This window comes from Dendrobates tinctorius, unplaced genomic scaffold, assembly GCF_039654945.1.
Source record: "Dendrobates tinctorius isolate UK_male_01 unplaced genomic scaffold, ASM3965494v1 ptg000140l, whole genome shotgun sequence".
Classification (NCBI taxonomy): Eukaryota; Metazoa; Chordata; class Amphibia; order Anura; family Dendrobatidae; genus Dendrobates; species Dendrobates tinctorius.
The window spans coordinates 18,340,375-18,354,032 of record NW_027361808.1 but is presented as its reverse complement, the minus strand read 5'-3'; the positions used below and the strand labels follow the sequence as shown (position 1 = coordinate 18,354,032).

Below are 13,658 nucleotides of genomic sequence, written 5' to 3'. Positions count from 1 at the left end.
TCTTTTATAACCTTGGCCAGATCTGTGCCTTGCCACAATTCTGTCTCTGAGCTCCTTGGCCAGTTCCATTGACCACGATTCTCATTTGGTCTGATATGCACGGTGAGCTGTGAGGTCAAGGAAATGGACAGCATGTGACTTTAATATGAATGCCTGAGCAAAGAGTCTGAATACTTATGACCATGTGAAATTTCAGTTTTTCTTTTTTAGCCCCTTTCCTACAATGGACGTAATATTCCGTCCATGTGACCTGGGACCTAAGTCCCATGGACGGAATATTACGTCATAGCGATAAGCGGCTGTACACTGTTCCAAATTACCTATTATGCAAAAATATTTCCTCTAAATTACCTATATGAATTGCAGTCATTGTTATTTTCCAGTCATCTAATATTCTAGTATATTTGCAATGTTTTTGAACAAACTGCCTATGAAAACAGTATATTATTAAAAATAAGAAACACTCAAAATGCATGTTCCAAATTATTATGCACAGCAGAGTTTTCAACCTTTTTATTTTGAACAAAAAAATGTTCAATTGTGTAATTATAAGCATTATCAGCTTATTACAAAATGAAATCAAACAGTTTTCAAGTCAAAAGTTTATTCTAGGTGATGTTACATTTGCACATAGGACCCCTTGTTCGAAAGAAGCTTCTGAACTCTCCCGTCCATTGAATTTGTCAATTTCTGGATGGTTTGTGCTTCAATTGTTTTGCATGTGGACAGAATACCTTGTTGCTTAGATGTGAACTGCCTTCCGCCATCATAGACACTCCTTTTGATGATGCTCCAGAGGTTCTCAATGGGGTTGAGGTCAGGGGAAGATGGTGGCCACAACATAAGTTTGTCCTCTTTTATGCCCATAGCAGCCAGAAATGCAGATGTGTTATTTGCAGCACGAGACGGTGCATTATCATGCATGAAAATGATCTTGCTGCGGAAAGCACAGTTCTTCCTCTTGAACCATGGCAGGAAGTGCTGTTTTAGAAACGCCACATAGATTATGGAGTTCATCTTTACTCCTTCAGGGATCCTAAAGAGGCCGACAATCTCTCTCCCCATGATTCCAGCCCAAAACATTACTCCACCTCCTCCTTGTTGGTGCCTTAGGCTAGTTTCACACTAGCGTTGATTCCACGCAGCGCACGGCGCCGGTAAGCCCCGCCCCCCTGCCTGCCCCATTTGGTCATCGCCGCCTACTATCGCACATGGACGCTTGCGACCTGCGCACCCTATCTTTAGCATAGGGTGCGCAGATCGTGTGCTAGTAGGATTTTGGTGTGCGCTGCGCACTTTTGAAGTCACGCCGAGCGCGCCAAAATACAACATGCTGCATTCGGCGCACCTTCAAAAGTGCGCAGCGCACACCAAAATCCTACTAGCGCACCCTATGCTAAAGATAGGGTGCGCAGATCGCAAGCGTCCATGTGCGATAGTAGGCGGCGATGACCGGATGGGGCGGGCAGGGAGTCAGCAGGGGCGGGGCTTAGCGGCGCCGTGCGCAGCATGGAATAAACGCTAGTGTGAAACTAGCCTTAGCCGTGTTTTCATGGGGTGTCCATCAACCAGCCATCCTCCACTCCATCCATCTAGTCCATGAGCCGGGCCAGATATCGGTACTACCCGGAGTGACATTCTCTTTGGTGTTTTTAGGTAGATGCATGTCTGTAGTTTATGTTTTGATATGATAGCCCTTGCACATCAGTAGCTTAACCCCTTCAGGCCTATTTGTACCCAAATGCCTAGGCCATTTTTTGTAAATCTGACCTGTCACTTCATGCGGTAATAACTTTGGGACGCTATCACCTACCCACGCCATTCTGAGATTGTTTTCTCGTGACATATTGTACTTCATGGTAGTGCTAATTGTGAGTCAATAGATTTTACCTTTCTGCATAAAAAATTACAAAATACACGAAAATTTGGGAAAAATACGCTATTTTTGAACTTTGAAATTCTCTACTTTTTACAAAAATGCTGATACCCCCCATAACAGTTATTAGTTTACATTCTCCACATGTCTACTTCACATTGGCATCATTTTGGAAATGAAATTTTATATTTTTCGGATGTGATAAGGCTCATAGTTTTATAAGCAATTTTTAAAGTTTACGACTAAATTTCCAAAACCCATTTTTCCAAGGACCAAGTCAGTTCGGACGTCACTTTATGGGTCTTGTATAACAGAACCCACCCATACATTACCCCATTTTGCAAACTACACCCCTCAAGGTGTCCAAAACGGATTTTCAAAACTTTGTTAACCCCTTAGGTGTTGCACAGGAATTCAAGCAAAATCACAGTGAAATATCAAAATTTCAATTTTTTGGCAGATATTCCATTGTAATCCAATTTTACTTGCAACCCAGCAAGGGTTAACAGCAAACCCAAACCCAAAATTGGTTACCCCAATTCCGCAGTTTATAGAAACACCCCACATGTACACGTAAACTAAATTATGGACGCGCAAGAGGGCTCAGCACAGAAGGAGAGCTAGGCGGTTTTTGGGATAATAGATTACACTGGAAGAAATCCAGTGGGCCATGTCGTATTGGAGAGACCCTGAGGTACCCCCAGAGTGGAAACCCCTAAAAGGTTACCGCATTTTGGAAACTACACCCTCTAAGGAATGTTTTAGGGGGTATAGTAACCACTTTGACCCAACAAGCGCTCCATTGGAGTTTCATGCACTTGGTTGAGGAAATTGAAAAGTATGTTTTTTACCGAAAAATGTCGCTTTAGGCCCACATTTTTCATTTTGAAAAGGGGGACCAGGAAAAAGCACACCCCACTTTTTATTCCCCATTGTCTCCCGAACACGGCAATACCACAAGTGTTGTCTAAAACCACAGTATTGGCGCACGGCAGGCTTCGTAAGCGAAGCTGCGGCAAAATTCACTGTAAGAAATCTATGGGGCCATGTCACATTTGGAGACACACTGAGGTCCCGCAGAGTGGAAACCCCCAAAAAGTGACCCCATTTTTGAAACTACACCCCCTAAGGAATGTTTTAGGAGGTACAGTAACCACTTTGCACCGGGAACCAGCTCCCGACCCGCGGCGATCGCCCGGCATATGATCCGGGTACGATTCGCCGTACCGCTACAGCGGCCGGCGCGAAGGGGTTAATGGTATTTTTCACCTTTTCAATAGATCCTACCTATATTTCCAAAAAATAATGATTAAAGGTCGATTTAGGGGAAATGCCAAAATGTCAATACAATGCATGTAGTATTTGTAACAAAATTTAATCCAAGTTATGTAAATACACACTGAACATGTCATGGGCTTGTCCATACTAGTGTGTGTGTGTGTGTGTGTGTGTGTGTGTGTGTGTGTGTATATATATATATATATATATATATATATATATATATATATATTTTGTGTGTATGTATAATTATATAACGTTACTCCATAATATCTTCAACATCAGACTCTGAATCTGACTGTTGTTCTACTGGCTCGTCTTCAATACCCTTGTTCTGGCATGTCTGTAACCTGCACATGTCCGTGCACTTCAGGCCATTGCTGAGGCAAGTACACTGAGGAAGTTCGCATGACCGCACACACTTGCAGGACAGTAGCTGGATAATAGCTTCTGGTGCCCCTCACATCCACTTGACAACAAGCTTTCCGTCATTATCTATCATCCAACCGCAGTCTGTTGGGTTTGCAACAAATGGCTGGCTCTGCAGACTTCTCCTCCAGATCGCAGCCTGGTAGTTTGCACGCAGTGCATGCATGAAAAGGCAGTCTTGGCAAGGAGGGAGTTGACTTGACTCTACCACTCCACGTCTGGCACAGAACAGCTGATACCGAAGCCTGTTTACCTCAGTTGTTTGGGTAGTTGGCAGGTAGATGTGGCAGGTGATTTCCTGTACCTTCTCAAAGAGTTCGGGAGACACTTCCCATGAACGACCAACTTCCTGAAAGGCATCCTGGTATGTCTTGTTCATCTTCAACTGCTTGACTGTCATCTTCCCACGGCCAGCGAATGCACTGACTGTGTCACAGCCTGTAAATGCATGCATACCAATCAATGAATCACACACGCTGCCTCCCAATGTTCTGCTCAGAGTGGTGATATCCAGGAATCTTGTCCGGTTCTGTGTACCGCATTTCTGGAACAGGTGGGATGGGATTTTGTGGCACATGCCCAGACACAGGACCATGACATCAGTATCCTCTGAAGTGATGACAGACTTGTAACCAGATTCTGCTGCATGAAGAGCATGGAGAAGGAGGCGTGTGTCTGCTTCTTCTTGACTTGACTTAAGGTCTTCAGCCTCTTCCCACTGTTCTTTGGTGATCTTAAAGCAGAGCTGCTCACATGTGATATACATCTCCTTCTCCTCAAGCTTCTCCCTGTGGTGTTTCGCCTTCCATTCTTCTACCAGAAACTTTATGAGACTTGCCTTGTTGGAGGAATTACTTAGTAGCTTTCTCCACTGCTGGATGTTGTGCCCATGTTGAATGTTCTTGAAATGGATCCCTGTGCCTTCATATCTGTTGACTCTTTCTGTATCTTTGATGGATGTCTCCTTGTAGACGTCAAAGACAATATCAATGCGCTTGCTCTTAGCACCCTCATGGATAGCGCGACTCATTGCTGTGCCTGCTAGCTGGGCAAATGTTGCATCGTTTCCCTTCAGTTTCTGAACCAGGCTCATCCCATCAATGATGGTTGCAGAGGGCTCAGGGATCACCTCTGCAGGAGGATCATTCCTCTCCAACTCCCTTGCTAGGGCAGCCTTGTTGGTCTTGCGGATAGACCCATCACCGTTGGCAAGTGCCCATGGCAATGGCCCCAGGGGATGAGTCAAGACATCACTCATTTGTAGCTTTCTGTTCTCAGCTACAAGTATCATCTGGCCAAATAGGTTCCTGTCAGCCTTCAAAATTACCTCCTTGCCAAGGCCTTGTCTGTGTGTCTTCATTCTGATGTTAGAGAACGTTTTAAGATTGTTCTTCGTCATCTTGTCATGAAACAGTGTAGTTGGCGTATCGGTACCCAAACGCTCATACTTGAATGTGTGATATGCATCCTCTCCTATACTGTATGCCCCTAGAAGGTCTTTGGCTACATCTGGTGGTGCTGCAGTCGCTATTGATAAACTGGTAAGTTCACCATTATGCTCTTTGTTGAAGGGGTTCAACCAACCAGTCTCCAGCAGTTCAACAAAAGATCGGACATCGGCTTCATCTCTTCTAATCCTGGACACCTGTAGGTCTGAATGACTGAAGTCAGTATATTGTTGGCCTACTAGGGCCTCAGCTGCCTCAAGTACATGCTGCGGTACTCCGATGTCAGGTAGAATCTGGCGACAGCTCCAACTTTGAGGCTGAAGCCTTTTGTGCCCCCTGGTGTCTGGGTGTCTCTGTTGATTGTTTCTTCGATGGTCTGGTCCACAGGAATCCGTCCAAAAGGATTCTTGCTACCGATCTGGACCGAAAAGCCACCTTTCATGAAGTATTCATGGACCTCTGGGTGGTCTATGGGCAGCCGAGACATCGTAGCATAGTAATAGGTTAGGTATCGGGCATAGTTGACCTTGTCATAGGCAAAACACCACGGTATCATCTGTCGGATTGCTCCTAGGTGAAGCATCCATTGCCTTCTCTTGAAGCTCGAACCAGGGCCAGCATGGTCTCGACCATTTCCAAGTATGACATCCAGAATGCTGAGAGTTGTTCATTTCTGAAGGTCTCAAGATAAACTTGAAAGAGCTTCAGGGTAAGTGTGCAAGATTCATTATCCAAGAACTTTTCGAAGGATCCCTGCGACACACTGATGCGAAAGTTTGTGATGTTCTTCAGTGTTTCATCCAGATGGTGAAGGTCCCTTGCATGGTTTTCTTCTAGCCATGGAAGGAAGTTTTTCCATGCAAGCCTCATAAGTGCTTCATAGACCAGCTTGTGTAGTCTCACTGCTCTGTTGTACCTCCGGCCGTCCATCACTCCAGACACTGATCCTTCAGCGATGACACCGGATTCAACACACAGATCTCTAAGGCCTGCATCCTGAAATCTCTTACCTATGATGGAGAGGAGATTACAGATTGTGTGGAAGACACCCATTCTAATTATGTTCTTGAACTTCTCCTGTTTCCAGATAACCTCGGCAGCTTTGACATAAGAGTGCTTGATCAAACACGCACACAATTCTGTTAAGCTTCAGGGTCTGCATGATGGCATGTGTTTGCTCCAAGACTTCATTCACAGTGGACATGGCTGTTGCAGGAGCATTGATAGTGGGCAGGTAGCTTACAGTGTCCTGGGCCACTACAATGTCGCTGCGGATTTGGATGTTGAACCCAGTCCAACTGCTAATGGTCTGATCCTCATGGTCTGACATTCTAGCCAGAAGCCAGATATGGTTCTTGGTTTTTGAATCCTGGACCTCCTCGGTAGTGTTAATATTCGCAGTCTCAATCCTGGGTGGCCCTCCCCGCCGCCCAACATTATATATTGGTAGCATTAATTCTGTCGGAATTATGCTTCTTTTCTTCGACTTGGTTACATCTGGCAGGACTTTTGTCACAGAGCATGCAACATTGGACTGAACAGCGATGCCATTGACTCTATGAGATGTACCTGCTCCACTTAGTGTCTCCTCAAGTCTGTCAATGTTATCCCAGGCCAAGGTTGTGAACACACCAGGGTAGATATTTGCTGGCATTGGGATGTCATCCGTTGAACATTCCAACTTCTGGATACAAAGGGCTGTATCGATCTCCTCAGCCGTTGAATATGACACACAGTGGCCAAGACGATTCAGAGTTCGAACCAGTTCTGTATTGCCGGTCAAAGACTTAATTGCAAGGGACAGCAGTACGTGCTTGGGTGGCTTTGTCTTTCCATTGGTAACAGCAAAAACCAAGTCACTGCCGAAGGATGTGGCAAGACGTTGAGCTCTTTCAGAGGGAGTTTGGCACTCTGTTTCAAGCAAACCCCACTTTTTATTCCCCATTGTCTCCCGAACACGGCAATACCACAAGTGTTGTCTAAAACCACAGTATTGGCGCATATGGGAGGGGGAGGGGGGGATGTGTAGTGTAGTGTTTTTGTTTTTTTTAACTTTCTTTTACACTTTTTGCCTGCCTGCCCAGACTTGCTGGGACTTGTGTTCATTATAGTCATGCCTTGACCTAAATACTCCACAATTTGTTGCTTCTCAGCAGCCGACACATCCTTTTTCTTTCCCATTTTGGCAAAAAATGTAGGCCGCTTAATAATGTGGAACAGCCTTCTTAAGTAGTCTTGCCTTTATTTGGACACACCTGCCAAACTAATTTGCACAGGTATCTGCAATTGCTTTCAGTGATATAAAGAGCCCTGACACACATCACCATCAATGAGTTTAAATGACAAACAAAAAAATTCTAACCATATCACTCCTAAACTCTTTTTGCATAATAATTTGGAACACAGTTTAGATAGCAGTACTGAAGCCCTGCTATGTACAGTGCAGGTGATCTGATGATGGCAGCTTGAAGTCTCTCAAGGAGACTATTAAATAAAGTGAAAGAAATAAAATAAAATTTGGTATTGCGGTGTTCAGAAATTAAGTAAAATAATCAGATCCGTAAGCGGATTAACGAGACAAAAAAAAAGTCACCACGCCTGAATTATATATTTTTTTGGGCTGCCGCAACATTGCAGTAAAAAGCAATCAGAATATCACATCAATAAAAACTTCAGCTTAGAGGGCAAAAAATAAGCCCAGCCCCAGAGCCGAAAAAATTTAAAAAAAGGAAAATCTTTTTTTTCCCCCCACACAATTTTCAGAAAAAAATTTTCACCACTTAGATACAAAATAAACTAATTTTGTTTCCAGTACACTATACGGTAAGATAAATGGTGTCATTCCAAAGCAAAACTCATCCTGCAAAAAATGAAGAAAAAAAACAAGCCCTCATATGGACATATTGATGGAATAATAAAAAAGTTAAGGCTCTTGGAAGAAGGGGACGAAAAAAAAACGAAAGCTAGCCATGGTGTGAAAGGGCGTAGTAGTGTTGCTTTTGCGGAGCACTTTCTATGGAGCATAAAGGATGGGTGAAGTAGCAGGCTGAGCGCTGCAGCCCCGGCTTCGCTCCCCTTGTTGGTGAAGTAGCAGGCTGAGCGCTGCAGCCCCGGCTTCGCTCCCCTTGTTGGTGAAGTAGCAGGCTGAGCGCTGCAGCCCCGGCTTCGCTCCCCTTGTTGGTGAAGTAGCAGGCTGAGCGCTGCAGCCCCGGCTTCGCTCCCCTTGTTGGTGAAGTAGCAGGCTGAGCGCTGCAGCCCCGGCTTCGCTCCCCTTGTTGGTGAAGTAGCAGGCTGAGCGCTGCAGCCCCGGCTTCGCTCCCCTTGTTGGTGAAGTAGCAGGCTGAGCGCTGCAGCGCCGGCTTCGCTCCCCTTGTTGGTGAAGTAGCAGGCTGAGCGCTGCAGCGCCGGCACAGCTCCCCTTGTTGGTGAAGTAGCAGGCTGAGCGCTGCAGCCCCAGCTTCGCTCCCCTTGTTGAAGTAGCAGGCTGAGCACTGCATCCCTGGCTTCACTCCCCTTGTTGAAGTAGCAGGCTGAGCGCTGCAGCCCCGGCTTCACTCCCCTTGTTGGTGAAGTAGCAGGCTGAGCGCTGGCTTTGCTCCCCTTGTTGGTGAAGTAGCAGGCTGAGCGCAGCAGCGCCGGCACAGCTCCCCTTGTTGGTGAAGTAGCAGGCTGAGCACTGCAGCCCCAGCTTCGCTCCCCTTGTTGAAGTAGCAGGCTGAGCACTGCAGCCCTGGCTTCACTCCCCTTGTTGGTGATGTAGCAGGCTGAGCGCTGCAGCCCCGGCTTCACTCCCCTTGTTGGTGAAGTAGCAGGCTGAGCGCTGGCTTTGCTCCCCTTGTTGGTGAAGTAGCAGGCTGAGCGCAGCAGCGCCGGCACAGCTCCCCTTGTTGGTGAAGTAGAAGGCTGAGCGCTGCAGCCCCGGCTTCACTCCCCTTGTTGGTGATGTAGCAGGCTGAGCGCTGCAGCCCCGGCTTCACTCCCCTTGTTGGTGAAGTAGCAGGCTGAGCGCTGGCTTTGCTCCCCTTGTTGGTGAAGTAGCAGGCTGAGCGCAGCAGCGCCGGCACAGCTCCCCTTGTTGGTGAAGTAGAAGGCTGAGCGCTGCAGCCCCGGCTTCACTCCCCTTGTTGGTGATGTAGCAGGCTGAGCGCTGCAGCCCCGGCTTCACTCCCCTTGTTGGTGAAGTAGCAGGCTGAGCGCTGGCTTTGCTCCCCTTGTTGGTGAAGTAGCAGGCTGAGCGCTGCAGCCCCGGCTTCACTCCCCTTGTTGGTGATGTAGCAGGCTGAGCGCTGCAGCCCCGGCTTCACTCCCCTTGTTGGTGAAGTAGCAGGCTGAGCGCTGGCTTTGCTCCCCTTGTTGGTGAAGTAGCAGGCTGAGCGCAGCAGCACCGGCACAGCTCCCCTTGTTGGTGAAGTAGCAGGCTGAGCGCTGCAGCCCCGGCTTCGCCCCCCTTGTTGGTGAAGTAGCAGGCTGAGCGCTGCAGCGCTGGCTCCGCTCCCCTTGCGGGTGAAGTAGCAGGATGAGCGCTGCAGCGCTGGCTCCGCTCCCCTTACTGGTGCAGTAGCAGGATGAGCGCTGCAGCGCTGGCTCCGCTCCCCTTGCGGGTGAAGTAGCAGGATGAGCGCTGCAGCGCTGGCTCCGCTCCCCTTACTGGTGCAGGAGGCAACACCCAAATGCAGTTCCCTGCACTAATACACATAATGTAAAGGGGTGGTTGCAATCCCACAGTAACTCAGTAGAAATAACCGAAGTGCTACATTGTACTGACACTACTTTCCACCCCATTATTTGGGATTGTCGGAGTTGGCCACTGATGAAGGTTGGGCTAGGATGGAAACAATCTGACAACTGGATTGTTTCTGATGCTCCTTGCCATGATTGCTACAAGAATAAAACATTGAGACAATGAGATTGGATGATTCTAGTTACAGATTTGGCATTTTTTGGCTGGAATACAGATATAACTACAGCAATTAAAGCCAGGCTTAATGGGCTAAAGGGAAATTATTTGGCTGATGTCACAGTGATCTCCTGGGACTTACCCAGCCTCCCAAATGGCAGCCTGTTCCTCTCCCCCAGCATGAGATTAAACCTGGGGTTGTCTTTCTTTAGTCGCTTCCATTGTCCTGTGGCCAGGAGGATCTTGGCCACCTCTGCAAACACCGTGCTGTTCTCATCCCTCACCACGAAGGTGTACATCATCCCACAGGGTGGAGAATGGAGCGCAGGCTCCTGTCTGACCGCCGGCCAGTCCCTGCTGTGTGCTATTGTGCAGCCCGCACCATGCTACAGGACAGGAAGCAGCCCCATGTAAGGGCCTCCGGGAGGAGAGCGCAGGGAGGTGCTCCGATCCTGCACTTAGCAGGCTCCCAGACGGCAGGAAGGAAGCAGCTGCTGCACCACCGCTTCGGTCTCTACCCAGCTCCGTGCTGACCCCTCCCAGGCATTGGAGGCTGGGCTCTGGGGTCAGGAGGAGGGGCTGCGGGCAGCATGGCAGCAGCTGTCACTGATCATGCAGGAGGGGCTGCTGCCATCGGCCACTGAGCGATCAGGGGGCAGACACCATCTACAATGAAGGATTGTATTGTCCCAAGTCAGACCTGCTGAATCCTGGCTGATGACTGGGATAAACGTGCTGACGTCGGTTCACGATCACCAAAGTGTACTTTTACTTATTAAAAGTCTATTAATGAGCAAAACGTACCCTAATAATAAGGGTGAAACCACTGCATAACATAGGCACCAAGAAAGGCCCCCACCGGGGTTATAGGGTCACTGATTTAAATACTGGTTAATTAAGGATTAAGTGACTTTGGCTGCACGGAGTGGCCACATCTCCGCCATGTCCCTGCTCGGCACATGTTGGTGGAGCTGCGAAAAACTGGCGTAAAAACTCCAAAAGTGGCCACATTTTGGAGCAATTCCAAGTTGCGCCCAAATTTTGCAACCTTTCAAAGGTTCTACACCACTTTTTGTAAAAGCTTTGATGAACTTGAGCCAATGTCTTTTTTTTGCATAGAACCTACCGGATAAAGCACTAACTCCTAAAAATAATAAACATATGCCCGGCAATGTCACAACAACTTGCTGTTCACATGTTCTATCTTTTGTCACTTTTTATAACCACTTCAGGCTTTGACAGCTGTGAAGCTGCTAAAGTAAGTGACCGGTCCTTCTCGTGACTAGCGCTTGGAGGTTACATACAGTTGTGCTCAAAAGTTTACATACCCCGGCAGAATTTTTGCTTTTTTGGCCTTTTTTCAGAGAATATGAATGATAACACCAAAACTTTTTCTCCACTCATGGTTAGTGGTTGGGTGAAGCCATTTATTGTCAAACTACTGGGTTTTTTCTTTCTAAATCATAATGACAACTCAAAACATCCAAATGACCCTGAATAAAAGTTTACATACCCTGGTGATTTTGTTTTCCAAACGTTTTATTGGAGTTTTAATAAATGGGGAAGAAGGTGTAGGGGAGGGAATGAAAGATGAAAAGGAAACGAGGAAGGACAACAGTGTCCAAAGGTAAAGAAAACATAAAATGTAACATGTTAATGCAGAAGCATATTATACAATGAACTATTACAAAGGTAAGTATTTAAGCATATAATACATTACATTTGTTCCAAGCCAAAGACCTAACCCCAAAGGGGCCTAGGCAGGCGCACTCTGGTTGAAGACCTTAAGTGAACAGCTCCTGCCATCTAGACCATTTCCTAGCATGTTTGGCAAATTGATCATGCATATGTGCAAATTTCAGTTCAAAGGAATGATGAAGGCTAATTTTGTCTATAATATCGTTAATTTGTGGAGGTTTTGGCTTTTTCCAAAGGAAAGCGATATTGTGCTTGAAAGCTAGTAAAATGTGCATAATCAACAGCCTGTTAGTAGGGTCAATTTTGTCAGCGTCTAGAGAAAGAAGGGCCAGACGAGGAGACAAAATAAGTTGCGTTCCTAAGATAAAAACGATAAGATTTGAAACCTTTCTCCAAAAAGGAACAATTTTGGGACATTGCCAAAATATATGTGTGGCGCCCCCAGGAGTATGGTCGCCACAATGGCATTGCCTTCCTCCAGGGAGGGTGATGTCCTGCTTAGAAGCAAGGAAGGGTCTCTCTAGCAATTAATCATTTTCATGCAACACAGTTCCCACTCCAGGCCAGCAGAGGGAGCTCTGAACCAGAATTGGGGGAGGAGTGCTCTCTGAGGGCCAGGAAGGGAAATTAGTGTGAGGAGGGCAACGAGTGTAGACGTGTGTGTTAGCGCGGGTGGTCAGGAGCGGGAAACTCCGAGAGTGGACCCTCTGGGCCGTGGCACCGAGGGGCCCCGGGCGAGCTGCCAGGTGGAACCGACCCCTATACAGGGACCGTTAGGAGCAGGCCCAGGGGTTCGAGTACCACGGTAGCCGGTACCGAGAGGGGCGGCTCAGGATGGACCGGAGTAAGACTGAGACTGGAGTTGGATGGCAGGAGCACTGAAGACAGGACTGGAGTAGGACGGCAGGAACACAAGGCAGGGCTGGAGTAGGACGACAGGAACACTGAAGGCAGGACTGGAGTAGGTCGGCAGGAACACAAGGCAGGACTGGAGTAGGACGACAGGAACACTGAAGGCAGGACTGGAGTAGGTCGGCAGGAACACAAGGCAGGACTGGAGTAGGACGACAGGAACACTGAAGGCAGGACTGGAGTAGGTCGGCAGGAACACAAGGCAGGACTGGAGAAGGTCGGCAGGAACACAGGTAGCGGGACTGAGAAGCTGCTGTGAGGAGCAGCCGAGACAGGAACTGCAGCAGCAGTGAGTGCACGATGGAGCGAGGCCAGAGTGTCAGGAAACACAACGATCAGGCGCCTCCCTCAGGGGGAAGCGGCCTGATATGGCCCCGTCTGGTCAGCCATTGGTCCACAGGTGCTTCCGGGTTAGGGCACAGCCGGAGCATAAGAAGCAGGAAGGAGGCGCGGCCGCGGCCTATGGCGCATGCGCATAGCATGCAGGGAAGGCATCGGTCGCTGACCTGTCTCAGGTGACCGCCGCGGCCGTCGGGTGGAGAGAGGCTGCGGCGTGGGAGCGGAGGGCGACTGCGGCGTGGGAGCGGAGGCCGGGTGAGTATGGCGGAGCGGTGTAACAGTACCCCCTCCCCTAAGCCGCCCCCCCCCGGAGGTTAACAAGAAACCTCTTGAGGATACGGGGAGCATTAATATTCTCCCGAGGCTCCCAGGATCTCTCCTCAGGACCAAAGCCCTTCCAATCAACGAGAAAGAAAGTCCTACCTCTAACCCTTTTCACAGCGAGGATGTCCTGTACTTCAAAAATGTTGTCAGCCCCCACCGGCTGAGGACCAAGATCAAGCGAGGAGTGGAAACGATTCAGCACCACAGGCTTCAGGAGAGAGACTTGAAAGGTGTTCGGGATCCGGAGCGAAGCAGGCAACCTCAATTTGTAGGCAACTTCGTTAATACGTCCCAGAATTTCAAACGGACCAATGTAGCGTGGACCCAACTTGTAAGAGGGCAGTTTTAGTCGGACGAATTTGGAGGAGAGCCAGACCTTGTCGCCAACACGATACGGAGGAGAATCCAACCTCTTTTTGTCAGCATAGTTCTTCATCCTTTATTTTACTAGAAAGAC

The 13,658-nt window shown here is 48.2% G+C and overlaps 1 protein-coding gene across 1 annotated transcript in view; it reads right to left on the bottom strand.

The window, feature by feature from the left end:
* TTL (tubulin tyrosine ligase) overlaps positions 1-10,505 on the bottom strand; it is a 68,669-nt gene extending 58,164 nt beyond the window's left edge. The window contains exon 1 of the mRNA XM_073545160.1: positions 10,071-10,505. Within this exon, the coding sequence (XP_073401261.1) occupies positions 10,071-10,230 (160 nt within the window). The 5' untranslated portion in view covers positions 10,231-10,505. The remainder of the gene's footprint in view (positions 1-10,070) is intronic.
* Positions 10,506-13,658: the final 3,153 nt, after the last annotated feature.